The 26927-nt window shown below is 37.6% G+C and overlaps 1 protein-coding gene across 1 annotated transcript; it reads left to right on the forward strand.

The window, feature by feature from the left end:
- Window positions 1-1252: 1252 nt before the first annotated feature.
- Window positions 1253-24089, forward strand: LOC117292904. The gene is made up of 5 exons (XM_033775081.1): window positions 1253-1817; window positions 4716-4759; window positions 8682-8747; window positions 14734-14797; window positions 23087-24089. Exons 1-5 carry the CDS (start codon window positions 1752-1754, stop codon window positions 23708-23710), a joined length of 864 nt encoding a protein of 287 aa, XP_033630972.1. The 5' UTR covers window positions 1253-1751; the 3' UTR covers window positions 23711-24089.
- The last annotated feature ends 2838 nt before the right edge of the window (window positions 24090-26927 follow it).

Raw genomic sequence — 26927 nt, forward strand, 5'->3', positions numbered from 1 at the left:
TGTGGTTCTTTGTTTTATAAGGTACATCGGTGTTTTTGTATCTAGTCACAAACATTCTTGCATTATGGTTTATTTATTTCGTCAGTTGAATTACATTGTCTTTGTCCAAAAAAATGTATCTGTTTGGTCTGTTTAGTTAGTCCTTTGTTTTATAAGGTGCATTTGACTTGCATTTTAAGGTGTAATATTCTACCAGTTTCTCCAGTTGAATTACTTTTGTCTTTGTCAACAAAAAGATAATTTTTTTTATTTTGTTTTATCTGTTTGTCTGGTCCAATATTATCCAGGATTGACTTACACAATTGCAGACAGTATTCATTTGTGTGTGATCACCAGAGTATAATATGAAATTACAAACATGCGAAATTAATCTGTTGATTGAGTCAGGAGAAAATAAAAACAATATTCATAAATTGCAGCATGTAAACACACTGTCCTTTTTTTTTGTCAGAGCGAAATCAGTTGTTTCGTTGTTTCGTTGTTTTAGGTTTACATATACATTACATGTTCTTTTCAGAGGGAAATGTTTCCCAGTTGTTTCGGTGTTTCGTTGTTTTAGGTTTACAGATACATTACATGTTCTTTTCAGAGTGAAATGTTTCCCAGTTGTTTCGTTGTTTTAGGTTTACAGATAAATTACATGTTCTTTTCAGAGGGAAATGTTTCCCAGAAAATTGATTCGGGTGTAGTGTATTTCATAATCAGTCAAGCTTTTTATCCTTACAACAATACCATAAAGGCTGATGACATATCGGTTCCAATCAACTAAAAGGCTTTAAAGGGCGGACAGTGTTGATTTTTTAACCACGAGCAAAACCAACTAACTTTTTAAAGCGAGCATATCAATTAACATCCCCCCATGTGTTATATTACCCACAGTCAAGTTTCATGTTCATGTGCAATTAGGCCCGCTTAGGACACCCACGCCCCAGCACAAGTCGAGAAATCCACCATGCATTTTTACATTCATAAAATTTTATAGCGATTGCCTGCCACCAAACCCTGGGTTGTATTTCGCGGTCTCGGGTCGACACAAGTTCGATAGCTACGGGGAGAATTACTGGAAAATTCCACCTCTACAGTTCGAATTTAATCAGATCACTTTACTATTGACTGCGTTAAAGGCGAACGGTTTGTGACTCCCTCTCGCAAAAGGTCAACCAAAGCAGCAGTTTATCACAATAGCCCGTGACGTCATAGATGTAAACAAGACCGTGGACATGTCACGTGCTGTTGAAGGGGCCCTCGGCATGTCTGCGTGTGTGTGTGTACGGCAGGGATATAGGGAGTCGTGTTGTGCAAGATCTAGCCGTGTTGTGTAAACGGAGTCCAGGGTAAAATATACGAGCACTGCACTCTATCTGTCGGCTCATTCAGAGGGCGGGTTGATGATTGGCTAACACACACGGTGCCACACGTTCGATATCACGTTGTCAACACGATTCATTCTACGCACTGGGGCCACTCAACTGTAGACGTGTCTCGCAGACGGACTGAGAGCATTGAATATTATTATAGAGCCCATCGTCATCATAACAAACTGCGACATCAGAACACAGTGAAGCTTACGGATTTGTAGTGTATGGATCGGTATAATATAAAGGCAGGCTGAGAACCGCGTGTGGGAACTACATTGGGATAATATACACTGTAATGGTCTCTGTAGGGATCCACGGAGGCCTAGATTGAGCTGAGAGGTATACAGCCCGTCTGTACTGTGAGATACAACCACGTGTAGTAAGGAGGCCACCATGATGGAAACACAAACAGACAGAGTCTTCACTGCGGATTATATCAAGAAGAGGCGAAGGAGACAGGTGAGAATGCATGCTTGAATATTATTTATTACGCAATCATTATTATCTTCTTGTTCCTTGTGTCTTGGTAAATAACACAGAGCAATACCAATGTCCATTGCTCCATGTCAATACGCAGTGCACTGGCGATGTTTATGTTTACATTATGATTATATGATAATTACATATAGACAGAACCAGACTGTTTCTACCTTTTTATTTATTTATCCCTCGTTAAGTTACTGAAAGGCATTGCCGAGTACCTGTATAGATTTAGATCTAGAATTGTTTATTTAAAAGATTTAAAAGATTTAAATTAACATCTGGGATAAAGAATATTAATCTTGGTGGGTGGGATTCGAACCTACGACCTCTGTATATTTGATTATTTGGTGTGACCAAAGTGGTTTAGATACACCGATGTGTGTTAGCACTTTAGGGTCTAATTTAACTTTCCTGAACATTTTCACAGGCATTTTACTCGGATGGGATTTGAACCCACAACCTCTATTATGATTGATTATTTGATTTGAGCAAAGCTTTTAGTGATGTTGATAATCCCGTCAAAAAAACTACTTGCAGCTTCCTTTGAGGATTAAACTGATTTCCCACGCACGGAAGCCGATTTAAATAGCTGAACAAGTTTGTAATCAATTAGTCATTAGCTCATGAATTCATTCAAGGTCAGTTAAAGTGGTCAATGTTTACTACCCTGTTAAAGTGCCAGTGGTGTAACTAAAAACTTGGTGCAGTGTCTAAAACAGTTGGCTGTGGTCATTATTTATTGTTATTTTATTCAGATTAGCCTTATTGTATTTCCTCTGTTGACAGACCAACATCATTCTCGGATACTGCCACACTAACGTAATCGTATAACTATAGGCCTACGGGTAGATGCTCGTTATGGTTCACACAGTTTGTTAGTAGTGCTAGTGTGGTATCTCAAAACTTAATCGTACACCAAATAAATATTTCATTGGATAAATCAGTATATACATTCACTGAGTATCCCATTATTGCAACATTATGCATAACATATTACAAATTTGTAAAAATTCTTACTCAATTAGTCATCAAAGTTGCAATTGCATGAAAATATTGAAAGAAAACACAACATTTTTTCACACATTTTTGTGCTCTTAGATGCCAAATAAAAGGCTTCAGGTCTGAAGTATCTCGCAATGTTTTGTACTATTAACAGCTCTCCATTGCTCATTACTTAGTACGTTTTATCCTCGTAATTACTTTGAGTAATTACCAATAGTGTCCAGTGCCTTTAAAGGACAGCCAAATAAGCTGCAACACCATAATTTAAAAAAATTACCACACGTCTGGCCTGCCGTCGAGAATGCATTGTAGAGAGATGTTCTGGGACAATGTGATATAGTTATAGTCCAGCTAATAACAATCAAGCCGCATGGACCGTGTGGACATGTTGCTGATCCATGTCATCGGAGACGGTAGGTCGCCCGCGGGGGTAGGAGTGGGCCAACTCACCCACGCCTTGTAAGTTCTAGCTGGATCTGTTAGTTTGTACACTACATAAACCGGTTATATATTTTCTCTCCTCCGTTTCTATTTTCAAATACCGTTTTTCCGACAGAAAATAGGCGTTGCAGCTTGTTCTTTGTGTTCTTTTTTTAATTTTAATTATTTACAATTGGGCTATTTGTTTAATTTACTCATTTATTTATTTATTTTAATTTGATTATTTATTTACTTTACGTTATTTTTTTATTTATTTTATTTCATTTTATTTTGTGGTTTATTTGTTTTACCATTATAAATATTTTTTAATATATTTAATTTGTATTTATGTATGTATTAATTATTTCATTTTGATTAGGGGAAGTATGAGCTGGGTATCCTCAAATGCTCAGGATTACTAATACTTACCTCAGTGCAGCGTAATTTGTAGAGACGCCATAATTGTTTCGAAAAGACATGAGACGTGACGTGACTCACGGCATTAAAGCTGGTTTTAAGAGGTTTTTAATGTCATCTTTAAGTTTATACATGTCAACATTATTCTATAGTCACTTATGATACTATGTCCTCAAGCAAGAACTTGTGTTAGTTACGAAATTTCAAAACCAATTAACAGTATACTCGACAGTCGACACACACTTGCACTGTGGAAAAAAGCTTTAGTGAATAACCCCCCCCCCCCACCCCCCAACCCTGGTTTCCTGAGGTAAAATAGAATATGTTACAGAATCACTTTAACACATGATGACGTCACGATATCGTGGCAACTTTAAACAATGCCATCATTGTTTCCTAAGCGACGCGTTTCAAAACAAATCGATAATTTGCCAACTTGCTCTGACGTCATGCATTGTTTGACGTGTTTGGCGTATACATCATAATGGTTGATAAACAAATAATAGAACAAGCAATGCATGAGCAAACATTTTGTTGAGTGTCCCCTCTTTGTTTATGCATCCCTTCTTAATTTGTCATAAACAAGTAATATTTAATGTTTGCTTACATGTATACTTGTAATTCATTTGTTGCTCAATTACTTGAAACAGGTTTACTTAAAATTCAATTTAATGGTTTGGTATGCCTTTTCGTCCCATCCCTACTCCTTGTTCTTTTTTATGTGCTTGATTACCCTTGCAATAAATTGTTTTGTTATGGTCATTGGCCCACGTGAATATACTTTTAATACAAGTATTTTATTTTTATTCTGTATTTATTTGTTCATGTAATAATACAAAAAAAAATCTAATTTACATACAACAACTGTAATTTAAGCACACTTCACCCTTCGTCTGCGATGTTTGAATATTTTTAATTAAACCAATTAGTATTTACGGGTATGCCCCCCCCCCCCCATCCCACCCCTTCTATTGAAACCCTGTATTTGTCCAACTGTTAAACAATCTTCTCTCTTCGTTTTTATCTTATTTACAGGGGAGAAACGAGTTTCTCGTCAAATGGAAAGGATTTCCGAGTAGGTATGTATTTTTAGAATCATTACGTAGTCACTTGTCTGTTTTGCAGAAGGGTAAAGCGCATGACCATGACGTCATCGACAGAGATCCTGCTGATCTCACAGTGTCGGATGACGTCACTGATCACGTGTGCCCTTCTGGTATTTGTATTGTGTCAGCTATTTCATGAAGGTTATTATTAGACCCTTCCGCTGTTGGTAAACAAAGTGTGCCTGTTGACCAAATTCGACATTGTAAAGATTCATGACTATGAGCTGAAATATCCCTTATGACTTGTTGGTTTGTTTCCAACAATTCCATATATTTTTCAATATTATGTCAATGTGTGTAACATTCTGTTTTTTATTTGCATCTTTGAGCTTTCCATAGTTGTCCAACCTCGGTTGGCAAAAACTCGGCCTGATAGAAAGGTCGACAGGACTGCCCACATTACATTTAGTGTCGACTAAGAGTATTGTCTCGCCGGTAGAGGGGGTAAACTCACAGAATAGTCATCGGCTTGTTGCAGACTTGAAGTACGCGCGCGAACCCCGACACCCCTCGAGACTGCATGACGATGTGACCGAGAGAACGACGAACTCGTGAGGCCCGAATTGCCATTTATCGGCAAAGCTCTGCTTTGATAAATGACGTCATACGGGCGTTATAAATAACGTCTTACGGGCGTAAAAAAATGACGGCATGAGCCCTCTTATCGGTGATGTAAAAGCTAGGCGTTGACTCTCGGTCACGTGATGTACACATTGTATACCAGTGACGTATGTTTTCGACAACGCCCTCTTTTGTTTCCACGAAAGGAAGCTTAACATCACAAGGTTGTGAACGTTACCCCGTAAGATTAGTGTAACTCATTGTAGTCATCTTTTAGTGGAAGAGTTGTCAGAGAGTCGGTTCAACTCCAACACCACCCTAACCGACGAAACAGTTTGTAATTTGCGTTGTACCTTGGTGTTATTTATTTGTAGGCCCGTTTCCTTGTGTGTGCTTGTGTTTTTTTAAGTGGGTCATGAAGTGTAAATACACGAACTTGCTCCTGTTTGACGCCTGATAAAACGCAACGGGAAGCGACTTTGCACATTGATGTCATATGACGTGTTCATCATCATTTCAATATCTTGGTTTGACAACAAGTTTCACATGAAAGCTGCGATGAAATGTATCTTGATAGCCGGGACCCCCCCCCCCCCCACTTCACCATTAATTGATTTCATCAAAACATAGGGATGTCCAACAGTCGTTTTGCAATAATATGGAACCAATCTGGAAGGGATTGAGAGAATGAGAGTTAGTGCTCATATTCAGTTTGGAACTCACTTGCCTTTGGTGAGTGGATGTCAACAATGCCTACAATTGCATACAGGAAGTATTAGAACATTTTAATATCTGTCTCAACCCTGCTGCGTTCAAATTTCTATTTTATTGATTAAACCTCAATTTCACGATCATTTCCACGTTTTATTTCCAGTCAATACCCTACTTCGTTTTGCAATACACGGAACCGAACTGGGATGGGATGGGAGGGGAGAGAGGAACTCGTTTGTTTACTGTAGATGTCAACAATGGCATAGGGATTAGGATAAGAACACATAAGCTGTCCCAACCCTGCTACTTCCTGGAAGCAATTCTTCTTGAGTTAGAATATAGTTACATGCTTGCGCCACACTAAGGGCTCACGAAGTTTTATTCGCATGAGATGTAAATTAGGACTTGTGGCAATTTGACATTCAAATAAGTGACTTCAGTGAAGAAAGACCCTACTTTTTCCGCGAAAAGGTTTCCAACGACATCTGATGATAGGTCTATCAATAATAATAATATATCCTTGAGAGTGACGTTAAGACGAGTTAAAGGCAGTGGATACTATTAGTAATTACTCAAAATAATTATTAGCATAACATTAATTGGTAAGAAATAATGGGAGAGGTTGATAGAATAAAACATTGTGAGAAACGGCACCGAAAGCGTAGTTTTCGAGAAAAAAAGTAATTTCCACGAATTTGATTTCGAGACCTCAAAATCAAGCATCTGAAAGCACACAACTTTGTGTGACAAGGGTGTTTTTTCTTTTCTTTCATAATTATCTCGCAACTTCGACGACCGATTGAACTCAAATTTTCACAGGTTTGTGATTTTGTGCATAATATGTTGAGATACGCCAAGTGGAAAGACTGGTCTTTGACAAACACCAAAGGTGTCCAGTGCCTTCAGTGCCTTTAAAGGCAGTGGACTCTATTGGTATATACTCAAAATAATTATTAGCCTAAAACCTTACTTGGTAATGAGTAATGGGGAGAGGTTGATAGAATAAAACATTGTGAGAAACGTCTCCCTCTGAAGTGACTTCTTTTTCGAGAAAGGAGTAGATTTCCATGAATTTGATTTCGAGACGTCAAGTTTAGAATTTGAGGTCTCGAAATCAAGCATCTGAAAGCACACAACTTCGTGTGACAAGGGTGTTTTTATTATCTCGCAACTTCGATGACCAATGAGCTCAAATTTCCACAGGTTTGTTCTGGTCTTTGACAATTACCAACAGTGTCCACTTTCTTTAAGGCATCCATCGGCGCACCTTACGTCAATCTGTATGATCTCACAAGGCTCATTATTGACTCTATAGTTCGCAGAAACCTGTTTCTGGGTCAAAGTTTTATTGATAAGATAATTAGGGGCTACAATATAAAAGTCTGAGACTTGTAAAGGCGCTGGACAATGGACATGTTTTAATTGTTAAAGACAAGTATTCTCACTTGGTGTATCACAACATAGGCCTATATGCATAAAATAACAACTGTACTGAAAATTGGGGTTCAATATCGGTCATCGAAGTTGCCAGAAAATAATGAAAGAAAAAACACACGTATTTAGTTTGTGTATTTTCAGATGACATAGAAAGGCTTCAGGCCTGCAGTCTTTCTCAGATTCAAATATTTTAGTGAGCAAATACATTTATCTCTTTCTCAATGCGTTACTTCAGAGTAGGCACTATACAGCTTTAATTCTCAACAGCTCTCCATTGCTCATTACCAAGTTTATGCGTTCTTTTTAGTAATTACCAATAGTGTCCAGGGCCTTAATGCATGGACGTATTAACTGGATGGTATTTTACGTTGACATTAATTTATTAAGAGTGAGCTTTGCATGCGCTTACTATGACCATAGAGCAATAGGATAGATGGATAGACCAAGGCTGGCAATTATTTAAAGAGCTATTATAGGTTGTAGTTCCAGATCAAGTCAATAGTTCCCTGATAGCTGTAATTGAGGTCACGGTGCGATGATTGATCGGATTTCTCGGATTTCTCGGAGGTGGATATTGCCTGTTGTAGTTGTACACGCTGATAAAACTCACAACTAAAAATGCTAATTCTTTTAGGAGATCGCAAACCTTTGCCTGTTCACGTGACGCTGCTTCTGAGCTGCTAACTAGCTCTCAACTCAGTCTTATTACTGTTATTACGTCACTGTACAATATCGCGTCTTAAACTGAGAGCATTCTTGGGCAGCTGGAACGCAGGATTTTAAAATAACACCGTTTCTACAAACAAAAAAAGTTAGATTGGTGTTATTTTTAGCACCCTATGATGTACATTTTCATTCTGTCTTGGATATCTATATGTGACAGCATCCATGGTGGTGTCAATTTTAACATCCCAGTTTTTGCAGTGTTTGATTATCTTTGTGAAATCGACTCCAAGCTTTAAAAATAATACTGCAATGAACAGAATACTGTGAGGAAAAAACATAAGGTTCCCTCTAAAGTAACGTTCAAGAGGTATACAACAACAAACAACATACAACAATTTAATTAGGGATAGCCCAAAAGCAAACTTCCTCACCATTTAAAATTCAGTTGTATTATTAGTTTCTAATACATAGCTTGAATTGAAGCTTAACTGAAGTTTGATTGTTTGTTGTTTCCCCTCAGAATGAACACGTGGGAGCCCAAGGACAACATTCTGGACCCCGGGCTGATCTTGGAATTCGAGGAAAGGTATGGTTATCAATCAGTGTGTTCCTGTTATTAAGTATCAGTGTGAACACGTCCTGTTTTTATTTTTCAAAAGCTCAGGGTTTTATATAGCACCGGTTTAAAGGCACTCGACACTATCGGTAACTACTCAAAGTAGTAACACAAAAACGTGTTTGGTAACGAGCAATGGAGAGCTGTTGATAGCAAAAAAACATTGTGACGAAGCGTCTCCCTCTGTATCTGTAACATATAGTTTCTGTGGAAGAGGCAATTTCTTACTAAAATATTTGAATCTGAGAAAGCCCTGAAGCCTTTCTCATTCATCATATGCACACAAACTTAGGCAACAAGAGGGTGTTTTTCTTACATAATAGTTTCTTGCAACTTCGATGACCAGTTGAGTCCAACTTTTTCTCAGATTTATTTTTTCTTAAGTGTTTTTTTTGGGGGGAAAGAGGTATTTGATTCACTTAGTTATTGGAATCTGGGGAAGACTTCAGGCATGAAGCATTTCTCATGCTTCTGAGAGCACACAATTTTGTTCAGCAGGGTTGTTTTTTCTGTCATTATTTACTTGTAACTGCGACGATCAATCGAGTCAAATTTCCACAGATTTGTTATTTTATGCATTAATGTCGGGATACACCAAGTGAGAATACTGGTCTTTGACAATTACCAAAGTGTCCAGTGCCTTTAAAAACCTCAGTAAAAAGCACCGGTATAGGACGTCCCTCCCTGGGCGTCGCATGCCCATGAACTGACTCTCTCGGTATGTGACTTCCTCGGTGCTGTGAACAAAGGGTAAACTAATTTAGGAAGAAACAAGGACATCCCCACAGTGACATGAATAACATGACAGACTGACAAATTGTGTGTTGACCTCTCTGTGGCAGTGTGTTTTGATCTTAAGTTGCGAGTACGGATCCTTGAAAAGGAGTATAAAGCATGTTGAAGGGAGTTCTTGTATGTACTTTACGAAAGGTTCATCTTTCAAATGTTGCCAATTTTGTTTAGTGTTCTGTGAGACTTGCTTATGCTTTTGAGTTAGTTCACAACATTACACACACATAATGAATGGTAAAAAATGAATGGGTAAAAAGGGTATTTAAAAGTAAAAGTTAACCATCAAATACACACCTCCATGATAAAGTATCAGTTACATAATGTTATGTAATGCTATACTTGTACAGAACTGTTGTCAAGTTTTACATTGATCATGAAAGTTTACAGATTTATCGGTTAATGTATACTTGAAGACGTGTGCTATAGAAGGTGTGACCTGTGCCATCACATGTTTACAAGAGTCACCAAGCCTGGAATTTCTGCAGGCACGATTTATACACAGCCTAATATAAAATCTTATATTTTATGGAGATTGCACTGTCCAATTTTTTTCAACTTTTGACACATCTCAAAAACTTGTCAAGCTGTTACTTTCATAACTTTTGGATTTATGTGGAAATTGTGACACAAAATGTCAACTTTCCCATATGACCAATGCAGTATCTTGCCTGCCAGACTAGCCAAAGAATGAACAAGGTCGCACTTATTGTAAACAAAGTTTACATGGTCTATTGTGCTCGTCAGTAGTCGGCTAACCGGTTCATATAGTAATCCTCTGAACGTCAGTCTTCTTTATGATTCGATAAATGGTGGTTAAACCCAATGGGGAAGGGTTGGTTGATAAACGTTACAAGCTCTTTCTCACCGCCGGTCTTGTAACCAACCTCTTGTCTACAGATTTTAACTGTAAAATATGTTGTCACGGTGTCCGACCTGGACCCTCCTATCAAGTTTGAACGTGAAACCAGGGGTCGTTTTCACAAAGATAGTCCTAACTTAGGAGTAGGCACTAGGCCTAGGACTCTTGGTAAGCCTATAAGTTTTCTTTTACTAATGCCAAAGAGACCAAGTGCCTTTAAGGCTCTCAGGATATGCACTTTTCAACATCACCTTGACATTTGTATCGTATAACGAAAACTTATGCAGAAATATCAACTTAAATAAAATTAAAAAAAGTAATCGTCGTTCCCTTGAAGGCTTGCGTGAACGATTCTATTTGCCAAATCATCACCTCGAAAGACTCTCGCTTCACGGCCTGATATTCGATCGTGCCAGACGGGGCAGATTCTGAGGGCTGAAATAATTCCAACTTGTCCCTCTTTCCCCTGGCACAGAAAGATGAAATGTTGTGGAAAACTTACCACTTCTTTATCTAAACACACTGCCATTACGACATGTTACACGACAATTGCACTGATGATGCGTATACCTTTTGGTAAAACAGCCGTATGTTTATAATGTTTTATAACACATTTCCTTGAAGTATTTAGGCAGAAACTCCGAGGAGATAACAACGTCAAACAATGTCAAGCCCCTTGGTCACGGTTGCTTAAATGTTTTTCCTAGTTTTGTGTGTGTGTGCACATTCTGATTCCAGACCGAATTCAGCCGCTTTTTCGTAATTGACGATAGGTCTATTCAACCAACTGTGGTCAAGTGGTTGAGTGTATGACCTGCAATACAAGGTTGGGGGTTCGAATCCTACCGAGTTAATGGACTTTAAATCAATGTTTGTTTGAGAGAGATTTTTTGTATCCCCTTGTGGGTATTTACCGAGTTCCCTTCACGGTAAAATCATCTTCAAACAAACTAACAAAACCGAAAGCAGACACTGCATATTTGCCCTAGCTCAATAGCAGACGTGATTTTTCTAACAGTGTTTTTCAGTTTTCTATGGCACTGTTTTGAAAAGAAAGAGAGGACATCAGCTGATCAGCTGAATAGTTGCATGCCTGTGTATGCCACGGGTGAATGGCCGTGGAAAACGAACTTCACAGGGTTAGGATACTTTCATCTGTTAAGATCTGTACAATTGATGACGTAGTTTGTTGGTTATGAAAACATAGCAGTTGTCATGGGCTAGGTTGATGAACAGAGTCGACGAGTATGGATGGGCTGACGTTGGCATAGTGTTAGCACAATCTATTATTATCATTTATGTGAATCATTCCAATGATTAAGTGCTACTCTTATTGATTTGTCTTGAGGAATAAATCAATGTTAGTTTTTGAGTAGAGTCGTTAAATGTTTCAAGTGTTCATACCTTCATTATAGTGCAGACATTTTGATTAGTTTGCAATGAAGTTAACGTAACTAAGCAGAGACTAGAAAACATCTGCTCTATTGGTCACCAGAAAGCTATAGTTATCCATGTTACATGGTCACATAAAAGCTAGTTAGTGAATTGGTCACACACAAAATAGTTAGCAAATTGGTCACAAGAAAGCTACATATAGTTACTGAATTGGTCACAAGAAAGCTAGTTATTAAAAAAAAATATATACCCATGTTACATCGATCACTTGATATAGTTAATTAACAATTATTTGATCATGTTATGTTTTTCCATTGATCACAATAAAACTAGTTCGTGGATAGTTAACATTGTTACATTTTCTCTAAAAGCTATTTAATGAGTAGCTATCCATCTATAAGTGAATTATTACTTGTAGGCCTGCAGTGACTGTGGAACAATTTCAAAAAAATAAAGTCATGAAAACATATAAATTCTTTTTTTTGTATGGAAAAACTTTAATAAACTATAACCATATCAACCAAACCAATATCACACACAATAATTGTTCAAATGGTGACAATTTCCCCAGTCATTAGATCGATACATTCATTTGATGATGAACAACTTTTCTTTCCCCCTATAGTCCACCCCACAACACCTTAAGGGACAGTTTTTCGGTTTTATAATCGATAATATAGATCGATGAGAGATGATTCTTTCACACGTACAGAGTGATACATTTCACAGCTCTCATCGGAGCTCCAGAGTCTTTCTGCCTTGAGTTATTTATAGATTTTCGAGCAAGCAGAGCCAGTGTGTAAACCAAGGTCTTCATTTATTAGTGTTTAATAAAGCAAAGAGTGCAGAAAGAGAAATAAATGCTACGTCATCCGTGTGATGAGATACTGTAGGGCATCTGTATATTACTCATGGAGAAGAATTATGAGTGGTGACTTTATCGTTTCATTTGCCAGTAAATGGACGAGACGGTCAGTTTTTGTTGACTCAATAGCAAATAAAAGGCACTTGAAATCACGAGAAACTTTCGAAGTATGAAGTAATTAAAGATTATTTGGAAGTTTGTTTGTCCAACTTTTTGTTGCGGTTCATAATAAGTCATCGAATACCCAACTTCGTTACCGCAACCAGGGGGACCCTAAAGCCCTTAAGGGGTCCCCGGGCAAAACCCTTCACCCTCTATGACAAAACCACAGCGGATCATCCAATATGAAAACAAATTAAATAGAAGACATGTATTTAGCTATCGCTGTTGGATAGTGTTAAGAGGGCATGTCTAATGTGACCACAACAACCATCAGCTTAAAGGCACTGGACACTATTGGTATTTGCTCAAAATAATGGTTAGCATAAAAACTTACTTGGTAACGAGCAATGGAGAGCTGTTAATAGTATAACAACATTGTGAGAAACGGCTCTCTCTGAAGTAGTTTTGAGAAAGAAGTTTAATTCTCACGAAAATATTTAAATTGAATTCGAGACCTCAGTTTGAGGTCTCGAATTCAAGGCATTTGAAAGCACACAACTTGTGTGACAAAGGTGTTTTTTTCTTTAATTATTCTCTCTCATCAACTTTAGTCAACATTTTTACAGGTTTGTTTAATATGCATAATGTTCAGATACACAAAGTGAGAATACTGGTCTTTGACAATATTACCAAAGGTGTCCAGTGCCTTTAACCATGGAGGTTTACTGTCTAGTCTTCCTTGAGCTACCTATAGTTCCTCTATTTGCTCTGTGGCTGCTTTTGTGCAATGGTTTAGTTTATGTATATATTATTGGCTTTATTGATGCCCCAAAGGAACCGTGTAAAGTCGACTCTTGCTGACGAACCACTATAACTTTTTGAAACAAGAACGTTGATAGAGGTCGGCAACATAAAGAAACACAAAGTAGATAATGAGATTTTGGATTTGTTCAGCAGACATCTTTGTAACGTGCTATTTATAACTGTTGTGTACAAGTTTGAGGGCAGTTTGATGTACCTTGTACACTCCATTAGGTGGATTGTTTTGATTGATCCGAGTGGGATGTATCCCAACTAGATAACGTTCAAATATAAACCAATGCTTCATGCAACATTCTCAAAATGTTTAAATCATCAACATGTTCAGAACTCGTTCACAGTTTCTTGCCCCCCTAAAATCATTATGAACCAAGACTAATAAATTTGACCACAACAATGTATATATATTTGTCCATTGTAGGAGGTTAACGTTGTTTGAAGCAACATTCAATATTTAATATAAATTGGGAGGTTCAATTAAAGTACATTACGCGCCGTAAAGGCAAACAACGATATTAGTAACCGTCGAGGGCAATTTTGTTCTTTTCTTTTAATCTACAGTGCAAATTTGTGCCGTTTGACTTTGTTTGTCTGTTAATAAAACAAATTGCTATGGATATGATTCCATTTAACAAGTGTCACAGTCAAGAAAATGTGATAACATCCCCAAAATAAATAATAAATAAATAAAAGTTGATGTTGGAGTGCAGCAATCGATGTTTATGATCGATGGACGTGCACAATAATCCACGACAAAACATAACCGTTTGCGCTCGAACTGTATATTTTTTTTTTTTACCAAAATGTGAATTCTGTTTTAACCTGTCCTCAAAGGCACTGGTCTTTGAAAATTACCAAATGTGTCCAGTATCTTTAAAACATTGATGTATTAACCCTTTAACATGAGAATGAAAACAGAAAGTGACTGAAAGCTAATATTACTCCATCCCAGTGCCAAATCACTATAGCAACAACTGAGGGATACACTGTTGATTTTAGAGATGAGAACACAATTTGCATATGCACACATTAACTTTGCATCATTGATCAGCTAAGAACTGTAATGTATAACTGAAATGTGAACCTAATACATTCGTTACTTTTGTTATCTTTTGTTTGTACAGGTTAGCGGATGAGTATCGGAAGGGAAGACCGGGTCGTAAGCCAGCTAAACTACTGAACCTAAAGGTAAACAACAACAACCTATTGTGTATTGTTCTAATATGGCGGCGCTATTGAGTAAACAAAAACTGGTATGAATCAAATACACTTTTGAGGCCTCAGACTCAGTAAGCCTGTTCGGATTTCTATAAGAGTCCCGAATTCACCTTGTATCGATTAATTTAGGTCAGCCTACGTCAATCTTAGGCCTGCACAAAACGTCTTAGTTTGTCCCTGTCAAACCTAAATTACTTTCGCGTGACAAAAGTGTTGCAATTAAAAACGAATCGGTGACAATCGTCGATTTATAATTAAAAAAATCGCAGCACTTGTCGGTTCGGTCAACTTTGGTGTGGGACGAGTAATGAGAACTTGCTCGCTGGTCAGCTTGGGGTGGAACAAGTCTGCTGCCACCCAGCGTTCAAAAGTCTCTCATTGATCTTGGTCAGCTCTGTAAATTTCGGTCAATCTCCTTCAGTCTAAGTCAGTAGTGAGAAAGCCTGTATCTTGATAGTATTTTGTCGATTCAGTCAACTTTGGGTTGTGTGTATGTGTATTGTAACTGTCTTTGGGACGAGTAACGCGAATTTGCTTATCGGTCAATTTGGGGTAGCGCCTTGTTTGTTTTTGTGTACTTATCTTTGATTTTGACAGCTCAATTAAATAATTTATATGTTTCGCCGCAAACACTTAGAAACGTATTCTTTCCAACGGCGGGAGTGTCCACATTGAATTAGTTGGGTCGATACATTCAATGGACGAGCAGTTAAGTTGTGCACTGTCTTGAAAAGGAATTCATGGAGAAGACAGGTGTTAGTTTTCAGGTGAAAACGATGTTTTTGTTCTAGCCTTTTTCTTTAATGGAGCTTTGTTTTGTAATGAACAATCCTGGGTGTTGTTGAAAGTCTTTTGAAATCATTGCATCATTTTCTTCTCAGTAATATTTTTCTCTACTTCGCAAAATATTTTTAAACAGCTTTGTGAAATGTTGATCTTAAATTAGAAAATAATTCACGAGGTGACATGGAATTAAGTTATTTTTCAAAACACAAAACATAAGTTTATTTTTATCCAGTGTGTTTGTTTAACCCATCTTATGTTGGCACGTTCTCGTCCCAAAACGCTCAGCTTTTTCCGGCTGCAGGCTGATTCCTCAAATTGCTGTCAACACAATTGATTTCCGTTTTTATAAGATTTGATAACATCTCATGATATTTGATCTTCGACAATCTCTTTCTCTCTTATTTCTACTCTCCTCTTCTCACTCTCTCTCTCTCTTGAAAGTGCGACCGTTTTTACTTTTTACTTAAAGGCACTTGACACGATTGGTAATTACTCAATAATTGTAAGCATGGAAACTTAGTCGGTAACGAGCAATGAAGAGCGGTTGATAGTATAGACATTGTGATAAATTGTTCCCTCTGAAATGTAGTTTTTTAGAAAGAGGTTATTTCTCGTTCAAATAATTACCAAACGTGTCCAGCCGTCGGTTTCACCAAACTATTCCTAATTTGAGGATTTATATTAGGACTTAGGACGAGTTACTTTTCCAAAGACGTGAGGACGCATTGAACCCATCCTAAGTTAGGACGAATTACTTTTCCTAACTCGAGATATGGTTAATCATTGCGTTTCGTGAAATCGGCCACAGGACCTGTAAAGAGAAATGTAAACCAACGGTGCTTTAATTTGTAACTGGTTTATGTCAATACCGGATGCTGTAGTTGTATCGTTATAGCCTCAGCCGATCCCTGGATATATGATATTGATTTGAAGGACTGCCATGCAGTTTCACTTGTTTAGCCAACGAAACATGAGCTATGCAACCATAGAATGTATCGCCATGTACTTGATATTTAAAACCCGGGCACGTTGTGTAAAACGGCGTCGTACCTGCGCTGACTGTGCGAGATAGTTCTTGATTTGGCACAAAAACAAACTCGCGGGCCTGACAAAAAAATTAGCTATCGGGAGATTGTTTTGTTGCACAATGTTTGTGATCTGCGATTATCGAGATAGGCTTTTATTAGACAACTGATGATTACATGAGTTTCGTATTAGCAAATGGAAGGTGTCTGCTACTGACCACTTGTATAACACTGCCATCATGAGTCTAAACATTGCTCACAACAATCAAATGACTTCGCATATGGCTGAGGTTTTGGCTAAGGGAATGTAAATATTAGCCGTAGCCATATACGTTTCTAACATGAATGTCTACGAGCGTGGACTGAAGTGATAGGAATTTTTGACCCAGCTAAAAAAAAGAAAAAAACAACAACAATAACATTACGTCTGTAAACAAAATTTAGACTGCACTGGAACGTACAAGGTCACCCTTTTTGTAAACTAAGGTTGCACAGGTTGTAGCTTTCGAAACAGAAAACTGAAGTCAGAACATTAATGTCACCACCGTCAGTCAGTATGATACATAAATTATGAGATCTAGTCCGTGCTGGTTCTATACATTGTGCAGGCGTCATGTGGTGTGTTTTGTACACAGTGCTATGTTACTGTCACTGACATCGCACAACGTCATTCCACAAAAAATGCAACAATCCACGGATATTCTCGTGTTGTTTTGCGGGATTATCGAGCGACCATTTGACCTAATTCTGCCGCAAAGGGACATAATGTGCCTTTTACTGCAGGGCACTGTTTGTTTAGTTGTACACTAGTATCCTACATTGAACGAAATGTTTGAATAACATTTTTGTTCTTATTATGTGTCTACGACATCTCTCAAAATTACCAATTGAATGCATTTTACCTCAGTCCAAAATGAAATTTTAACATCTGGTTAGTTGACCTACTTGATACTTTGCAACTCTAAAGTAAATCTCTGAAGGTTTATCATCTAGAGTTTTTATTTTTAGTACGAGAGTTATTGAGTAACGAAACCGTCTACGCAATACTGTATACACCATCTCTTGATTTACTGTTTCCTTTATTGACATTGACTGTACACACAACGATCCATCGGTGTGTACATACATTAATATTACATGTAGCTCACTGTGTACTGCTCGCCACTGCCATTTTGTGCATTTTCGAAATTATCATTTAAAGGGCTTACATACTCGATTTTATTTTAAGACTAAATTATTCAATAATGTGTTAAATCCCACCTGAATGAAACAACCAATCTGATTTTATCTCCTGGAAAAATCCAAAGCAAACAAACAATATGCTTGACTTTTGAAAGCAGTGTGTTAAAATAACAAACCAACAGACAAACAAACATGGTTTATACTATTATTTCGAATTGCACTTTGTTCTCATTGTAAAATATTAAAGTACACTTATATTGCTACCATTTGGGTTATGTTAAACCTGTTGTACAAAAGTAATGGTTCTGATTACATTGTACACATACGAAAGCTATTTTGCTCTTCAATTTGAATTGCCAGAAACAAAACCATATAATCGATTACCCCCTTTTGAAAGACTGTAAGGCGAGGTCAATCAAGTATCTTTTTTTTATCAAACCACTTCTCTGTTTGAAATTGTGTTGTTGATGTCAATTTACCACCGACCATCTCGTATGCTACTACTATCGTCACATCCCCTGTCTACCAAGGCAAAAAGAAGAAGCTATTTTTGAATTCTACTGAGGTGAACCACACCATTCCTCACAGTGCTTGACTATTAAGTGTCAGTCATTCTCTACCTAGTTTGTACTTTTTGTAATTATAAGCAATAGAGGCCAAATTAATGGGGGGCTTCTTGTGATGCGGACAAACAAAATATCTTTCCATTATCTATTATTTGGATTGTGTTGACATTTGAATGAAAGCATTGACCTCATTTGGGTTGCCATAATTATTGTTTGACCCCTTATATTATATCAATCAGCTGCTTAAAAATAAAATAAGGGGGACAACGGCGAAAGGGAGATAAATCACAAACTTTTAAGGCATTTAATATGTATACAGTTCATAATACGCTATAACAACACTGTGTACACAATGTATGCCCGAGGTATTTAATTTCCGCTTGCATGGTCTTGCCCCTATTATCAGTGTAATTTATATTCTATAGCCAACCAACTACTTTCCCTTTGGAGTTTTCATCCAAAATAGATACCTGTATTATACAACAATATCGATCGAGGTAATTTGCCTCTGCAGCTCAGGCCAAAATAAGAAACTTGTTCAGCGTCCTCCCTTTTTGAAAAAAAAGGAAGGAGAAGGGCCTTATTTTTTATTTTATTTTTTTGTACATGGCCACCCGACAAATGTTTTTATTCAAACGGCTGAGCTTTTTTTCAATATTATTTTCTTTGCTGAGATCGTTAAAATAATATCTTTTTTTGTGTCTTTGTCTAAAAATAAATTCTGAAAAAAAGTACAAAACATTATTGCATTAATAGAAAAAATAAATACGGCCTCTTTAAAGGAAGCAGGCGGGGACGCTCAACATGTTTTTATTTTTATTTGGCCTTATTATATAGTTTTCTAGAGAAGTGAATATCTCCCCCAGCCCTAGCTTTTATTTAGGCAGAGGGGGGACATGTAATATAATAGCTTCCTATTGGGGTCATTATAAGCGTATAATGCCGTCAATACGTGAGGTATGAGAGAGGCAAGGTATTATTAATTTGGAGCCAAAATAAACCGCCGACATGGAGGATTACCGATCACGGTTATTGCTCAGGTTTGCGAAGCTCTTGAGCCCCCCCCCCCCCCCCCCGCCCCAGCCCCACCCAATACTCTTTCCCGTAACATTTACTAAAAAGCAGAGTAAATATTTGTTTTACAAATAAAAGACTTCAGCCCTGGCATTTTATTATGCATCTGAAAGCACACACATTTGTGGAATAAGGGTGTTTTTTCTCTGTTTTCTTTAGCAACACAGACGACCAAGCGAGTCTAAATGTTGAAAGATTATAATAGAAGATTCACCAATATTATTCTTTGACTTTCAATTCCAGTGCTTCGTGTACGATCGATTACCAAACGTATGCATTCTCTGTAGTTTGTTGGTCCGGAGTGGATGACTGGTAATCGTGCCGAATTCATGGACACAAGTTACAACAACGTCAACAAGAGTCGATAACGTTTTGATATTAACAAACACGTTGTCCTTGTGAATTGTTCCTTATGTCTAAAGCGGACTGTCTGTATACGCAAGGTGACACAGTGTGTCCAAGTTTCCTGGAAATTAAACAAAACTGTGTGTTTTACTATATTTTTAAATGTAAATGACAGATAAAACAGTAGGGTGTCATCATTTAAAGCAGGGTGAACAAAAGACACACAGACACGCCTTTGGCTAGATAGAACGCTATGTATGTACGTCATCGTTTGCCTGTGTTGTGGAATGTTTTGAAATCCGTATTTTTATGCTGTTTCAGACGGTCTCTTTGGGCAGCCATTTGTTGCCACGTCCATGTCTTATTTAAGTGGAAGTGAAAAGCTTGCAAGCCCATGGCCATGTATGTCAGAGAAAGCATGATGACAAAGAGAAACTAGATTGTAGAATCTAAACGATTAGTTTGAATGAAAAACTTTTTCAGAATGTTGCTTATTGTAATGTTCTTATCTTAAAAATTAAACCTAGTAGTTTTGAACACCAGAACAAGCTTTGATATGCATTTACTCAAGCTATTTGTCACCATAACATTGCTAATTATAGAGTGGGCCCACTGGCCTACCCGCTTAATTGTTTCAGGTTATCACCCGAGCGTGAAAATCCCGTCCCCCTTTAATTGCCTAATTTGTATATTGTGGAACATGAAACGTCCGTATAATACCCGGTCTCCAGAGATCGAAGGATGGCAAAGACCTTTTTACTCTCTGTCACGTTGCCTGAAACCCAGCCTGGATCCACAACGGCTCTTTTATGTATGATGATTTTAATTATAATTTGAGCATTGTTCGAAATTACCAAACCTATAATTTAAATAGTTTGAAAATTGTTCTCTGTTGAAACACTGACATTAAATATTAATCAGTGACAACAAAGTTTTGTGCACTTAAACGGTGGTAGAAATGCCCTCAATGTTATTTTTTTATTTTTTTTTTATTTTTATGCAAAGGTCGTGTGTTCAAATCCCACCCAATAATAATGTGCCTGTGTTTGTTTCACAACACTCGGGAAAGCACTTAAGTAAACAGTGGTTACACACATCGGTGTAGATGGGTGAAACCAAAAAAGTATGTTCTTTATCCCCGATGCAAATTTCCTTCTAATCTTTCGATAATATTGTCAATTATCTTTGTTTGGGTTCAAGTAAGAGTTGTGGTTTTATTGAGAAATTGTAAAGCTTGATGTAGGACTCCTTGTTCACAAACAGGTGTAAATTGATTTAAATATTACAACTGAACTGAACATCAAATGGCTGTCGTGTTGTTTTTGTGCTAGAGTTGCAATGTGGAGGCGGTGGCGAGACGAATTTTTTTTCTGCAGGAAGTAATAAAGCTACGATAGTCGTTTAAATGTTAACATGTGTATAAAAACGATGACTGCAATTCGTTGCGCATTGTCAATCAATTGGTTAAACATGGCGGCAAAATCTTTCAGAGGAAAAAGGGGGAAAGAAGGGGTTTGGGTACTTCTTGTAGGACGCAAAACACAATATCCACAGATTAACATTAAACTTATACTGTTTGAAGATATTGATAGTAGAAAGCTTCCCTGAAAATATTACTTACTGAGGTGCTGTAGTTCTTGAGAAATTAGCAAAACAATGTCACGAAAATTATTTTTTTTCTCAGGAGACGAACATCTTCAAGGTAATTACCAATATTGGTAAATACTTAAAACATCGCTCTGTGATTTTCAAATCAGATAAATTATATTACATAGGCCTACATGTCAGGGCCAAAATCAAAACCCTCTTTGCCTAAATAAAAAAAAAAATAAAAATAAAAAAAAAAGGTACGTAAGATTTATAGTGTAGCACCAAAATGGCAAAGCGGGACATTTGTTGTAAATAATTAATGTATCCATCTGATCATACGGGATATTAAAGTTTGTTGTCAACATGAATGTCATGCACGCAATGGAGTCACGGTGACAGCGCCCTCAAGCGTTGACCTTTTACAAAATTGTAGTGCTTTTTAATTAATCGATTCAAAGAGGGGAATTCTCTTTAAAAGTCGAGAAAATTGTTGAGGATGACAATTCTAAAGTGCAAAAAAAATTGCTAAACGAACCAGAAAGTTTTGGTATTCATTTGGTTAAACAATGAGTAAGGTCTCAGATGTCGACCGTAAGTTGTGCAATATATTATTTTGTTGTTGATGACATTTTGAGGCTTCTTCTCGCGACGTCATGTTTTATTGAGGCTGATTTTTGTGTGTGAACATTCAATCACGTCGACCCACATGATTGTGTATTCATGTCACGTCTGAATGTTGTATATAGGCTACGACTCTAAGAGCCTCGCGCGACATTTCATTGCATTGGGATGCTGTCTGAGAAGGAAGCCTGTCACATAAATTATGTTTAACATTAATATACTTTAAAGAGCATGTGGTGATAGTTTGTAATGAAAAAGAAAACCTTACACTAAGAGTGTAAGCTCGTTTTAACTGCTGTGATACATTATCTAAAATATGAACACATTAACTATCTCTCTTGTATTGGGCCCGGTTTCCTTATTAAAGACAGTGGATACTTTGGTTGTCAAAGACCAGTCTTCTCACTTGGTTTATCTAAACAAATGCATAAAATAACAAACCTGTGAAAATTCCAGCTCATTTCAGTAAAAAAAATACCCTTGTCACACGAAGCTGTGCTTTTAAATGCTTGATTTCGAGACCTCAAATTCTAAACTTGAGGTCTCGAAATCAAATTCGTGGAAAATTACTTCGTTCTCGAAAACTACATCACTTCAGAGGGAGCCGTTTCTCACAATGTTTTATACTATCAACCTCTCCCCATTACTCGTTACCAAGTGAGGTTTTATGCTGATATGATAATTATTTTGAGCAATTACCAATGGTGTCCACTGCCTTTAAGCACAAAGAGTAGGTTATTAGCACAACACTTATGCTTACCAGATTAAGGTTCCCACCCAAACTATCAAGTAACATGTACAATTACAATTTTGTGACTGGTATCCTTCTTATATCTGCTAAGCAGAGAATATCTAAGTGGTATTTCCTAAAGCAACTCTATGCAAATTGGCCCTGGTTCCTTTGTAGACAGTCTCTATTTCCATCTGGTGCAATATTTACGTTTTAGAAGTGCAATATGAACCTTATAATGGTTTTGTGCAATCAATGCGTATTTACAACATGCAGAAAAGGGTAGCTCAATTTTTTCTGAATACTTCACTAAGGGTTTTTATTTCTTTCGTTCTTGCAGGACTTGAAAAATCAACGGCGGGATTTTCTTGCGAAATGCAAACAGGGGTTTTTACTTACGGAACACCAACCGATAATAAACCAAGATCACACGACTATTTCCTACGAGGAGGATGATGACAGCGATTGCTTCAAAGATGGAGCCGGCAGCTGTAATGATATGGACATTGACAGCCCAGACGCTAACGGTAACTTTGCACACTCAGACGGGATGGAAATTATCCCACCGAAAGCCGTTAAAAAGCCCGCCTTCTTACAACTAAATGAACGCCATTTACCGGCTGGGAATTGCCGAGACGCGAGGTCGCCGTTGGCCGGCTGCCTGCCGTCGCCAACAGTACCGAGACCGCCGAACAGCGCTACGTACGACCTCGGTAGCGACACGCCTCTGTCGACCACCAGTCCTGACTCCAAGCCACCATCTCCTTCCAACGTCACCACGCCGACGAACACCGTCAAGCTGGGGAAGTTTGCCCTGCTCAGGAAGTACCGCAACTCGTTGGAGGAGAACTCTCAGATCAGCGTGACTAACGTGACAATAGGAGACGTTACCGTCGCCATTACAGAGAGTAACACTCCCAGAGGATTCTTCAGGAAGATCGAACCCGAATCTGTTTGCTGGTGAAGAGAAATCCGAGAGAAGAATACAAACAAACAAAAACAGAGGAAAAATACAGCATGATTAAACTGCGAGAATCTGACCGATACTTCGGTACAAACGGAAGTTATGTGGAAATATTAACCGGAGATTCTTCCTAAAAGTGGAACAGTCTGAAATGAGGAACAGTTCCGTGATGAAACAATGTAACCAAAGTTTACTTAAAATGTCCATCACTAGTGGCAGAAGTGGGATAGCGAGAATGAATGTTTTCACCTACAGAAAGTAATGATTACTGATAGATCATATGATGATCTTATCGTTAACTCCTCTTGTTAAAGGCACTGAACACCTTTTGTAATTGTCGTCAAAGACCAGTCTTGTCACTTGGTGTATCTCAACTAATGCATAAAATAAGTAGCATGTCAAAACTTCAACTCAATTGGTCGTCGAAGTTGCGAGAGAATAGTGGAAGAAAAAACACCCTTGTCGCACAAGTTGTTTGCTTTCAAATGCTTGAATTTGAGACCTCAGCTGAGGTCTCAAATTCAATTCAAATATTATTTTAGTGATAAATTTCTTCTTTCTCAAAAACTACACTTCTTCATGGGAGCCTTTTCTCACAATCTGTTTTACTATCAAAAGCTCCCCCTTGCTTGTTACAAGTAAGTTTTTTATGCTAACAATTATTTTGAGCAATTACAAATAGTGTCTAGTGTCTTTCATCACCACAACATAGTGGCAGGAGTGGGATTGCCACAATATGGTGGCAGGAGGGAGGATGCCACAACATGGTGGTAGGAGTAGGATTGTCATAACATGGTAGCAGGAGTAGGATTGTCATAACATGGCAGGAGTGTGATTGCCATAATATGGTGGCAGCAGTGGGATGTATACTGAAGACTGTGCTGTTAATCGTTGCGTGGAAGCATCGATTCGTAATGATACGGTCGGTTTCAGAGGTCCACGTGGTTGGAAGTTCTTTGAAAATATGATGAGAAACACGAGACACATATTTGGTGTGAAGTGATCATGAACAGATTTTGACTCTCGGATTAGTCTCAAACTGATTTCAGGATATTGAGTATTTTTCTGTATATAATTACGCAAACTGACTCAACACGAAGCGTGCTTTGACTTACAAAACACCACGAATTGTGGTATATGTATTTCAGGTCAAGCTTTAATGATCACCAAATGGGTGTATTTTATCTCGACGATTGGAATTCAAATTATAAGATGTTCCAAGCGAAGGATTGGAGCGTTTAAAAGAGGTATGAAGGACCGTTCGAATTCAAAGTTGTTGCACTTGTTTTAGAAGTAACGATTTATATAATATGAATAGGTTCCGTATACCTTTAAAACAGCCATTCGGCAGCTGACCCCCTTTCTTTGTGTACGTTTACAACAACTTGAATAATGCATGAGATTTAATTTCCCTCTTAAATTCCCTATAAAGAGCCACGTTAGATTAATCTTCATCATCACAAGCTTACTGAGAAGTGAAGCGTCAAAGTTGTTACATCCTTTGCATGTACATGTAATGTCTTATTAGATTACTATTGCCATGCACACTCCGATCAGACTTTTTGTTGGCTTCATTTTTTTTCCCAAAGCGCATGCCTTAATAGCTTTACTAGAAACAGAATGGGATGAAAGGAACAAAATGTTAAGTAGTTGAATAGGATTTTGAAATATATATTCAGTAGCTATACTGTCCTGATTCAATTTGTACAATGAAATGTATTAATAAAACTAAAAACAGTTTTAACAGAGCTTTAATTAGGTGAGGTTTCCGGTAGTGCCATTTGTAAATCTATCCAACACTACTCAAACAAGATTTACACATGGTCTTACTGCAAACCTTAATTGATATTAGACCGTTATATTGGTGATAAACAAATCGCGCTGATTGGTATGGAATTACAAGTAGATACAAACCATGGTTGTTGCTTTCTTTCTAAAAAAAACAAAATCCCATAATATAGTTTTCTAACTTTACTTCCACCTTGCAAAGTTTCAAATCCTATGTCACATAGTTTACATAGCTTGTAACAACGTGGGTCATTGTGTAAACGAAGGGCTTTAAAGTTATACAAACTATGTTTCCTGCTATATTATCACGCTATCACCATCTTGGTCATGTTCCCTATTTCCAATAACGGTAATGAATGCTAACATTTATTACGCAAACATGGCACCAGACTATTATTTCGTCCGGCCTCAGTTTGGTTACAATGAGTTGGAATGGAGTTAAACCAAGTCGACCATCACACAGTGATAAAGGTTTATAGGGTTGATAAAGTTGATAAGACGTGGAGGCAAAACTGTAAGTAAATCAGGTCGTAGGCGTTGAAACATTGCCCCTCCTCTTTCCCCAATTCCATTCCCAGCGACACGCCCATCCGTGGTATCACGTGACTTACCTCAACGTCCATGTATTCCTTTCTATTATGCATTATAATGTTAATCTGATTAAATATATATATTTTGTAAATGCAAAACGTTTGAACTTGAATTACTTTATTTCTCAGTTGTTTTAAGGCATCTTCAGATTGCCAAAAGTTATCATCTGTACTATTTGAACTTTTGCTCATGATCGAAGGATTCACCAAAAATCACCACCTCCCAATAATTACAAACCAATCTTTCGACAACAACCAATTTGGTCTTTAAAATTGTTACTCTTTTATTTAGTATTGCAGTAGTATTAATCATTTGAGCTTACCCTTGGGTAAATGTTACCCTCATTATTATGGCATAATTATCTAGAAGAAACATTTTACTTCCCAACAAAAGCGAAGAACACAGAGAACTTCGTGTTGCATAAGCCCAGCGTTTTAACGGGGAATTTGTGCTTGTTTGTAAGTTAGTTTCTCACATACAAACATTAACGTATAGGTATAGGATTATGAATTGCACTAGTCAAGAAATTGTGATTCATAAACTAGACGACATCACTTATTCTAGTCAATGTGAAATCAACGGTTAGCTTTGTGGGATTCTAACTTACGACCCTGTGATTGCAAGTCCTGCAATCTAACAACTGGACCATGGTGAACGAAGCCATGTGGTCCCAAGTGACCAAAGGTTGGAGACTATTTATTTTGATGTTTCTTCCACATTTTCTCTTCTCAGTTTTCTTTCTTAAAAACAAGTTTCCCTTGAATAGACATAGATTGACATAGTGTAATGATGTGGCAGCTTGTGTATAATAGTAAGGATGCACAGCAATCCAGTTCAA

The sequence above is a fragment of the Asterias rubens genome, chromosome 7, assembly GCF_902459465.1.
Source record: "Asterias rubens chromosome 7, eAstRub1.3, whole genome shotgun sequence".
Taxonomy (NCBI): domain Eukaryota; kingdom Metazoa; phylum Echinodermata; class Asteroidea; order Forcipulatida; family Asteriidae; genus Asterias; species Asterias rubens.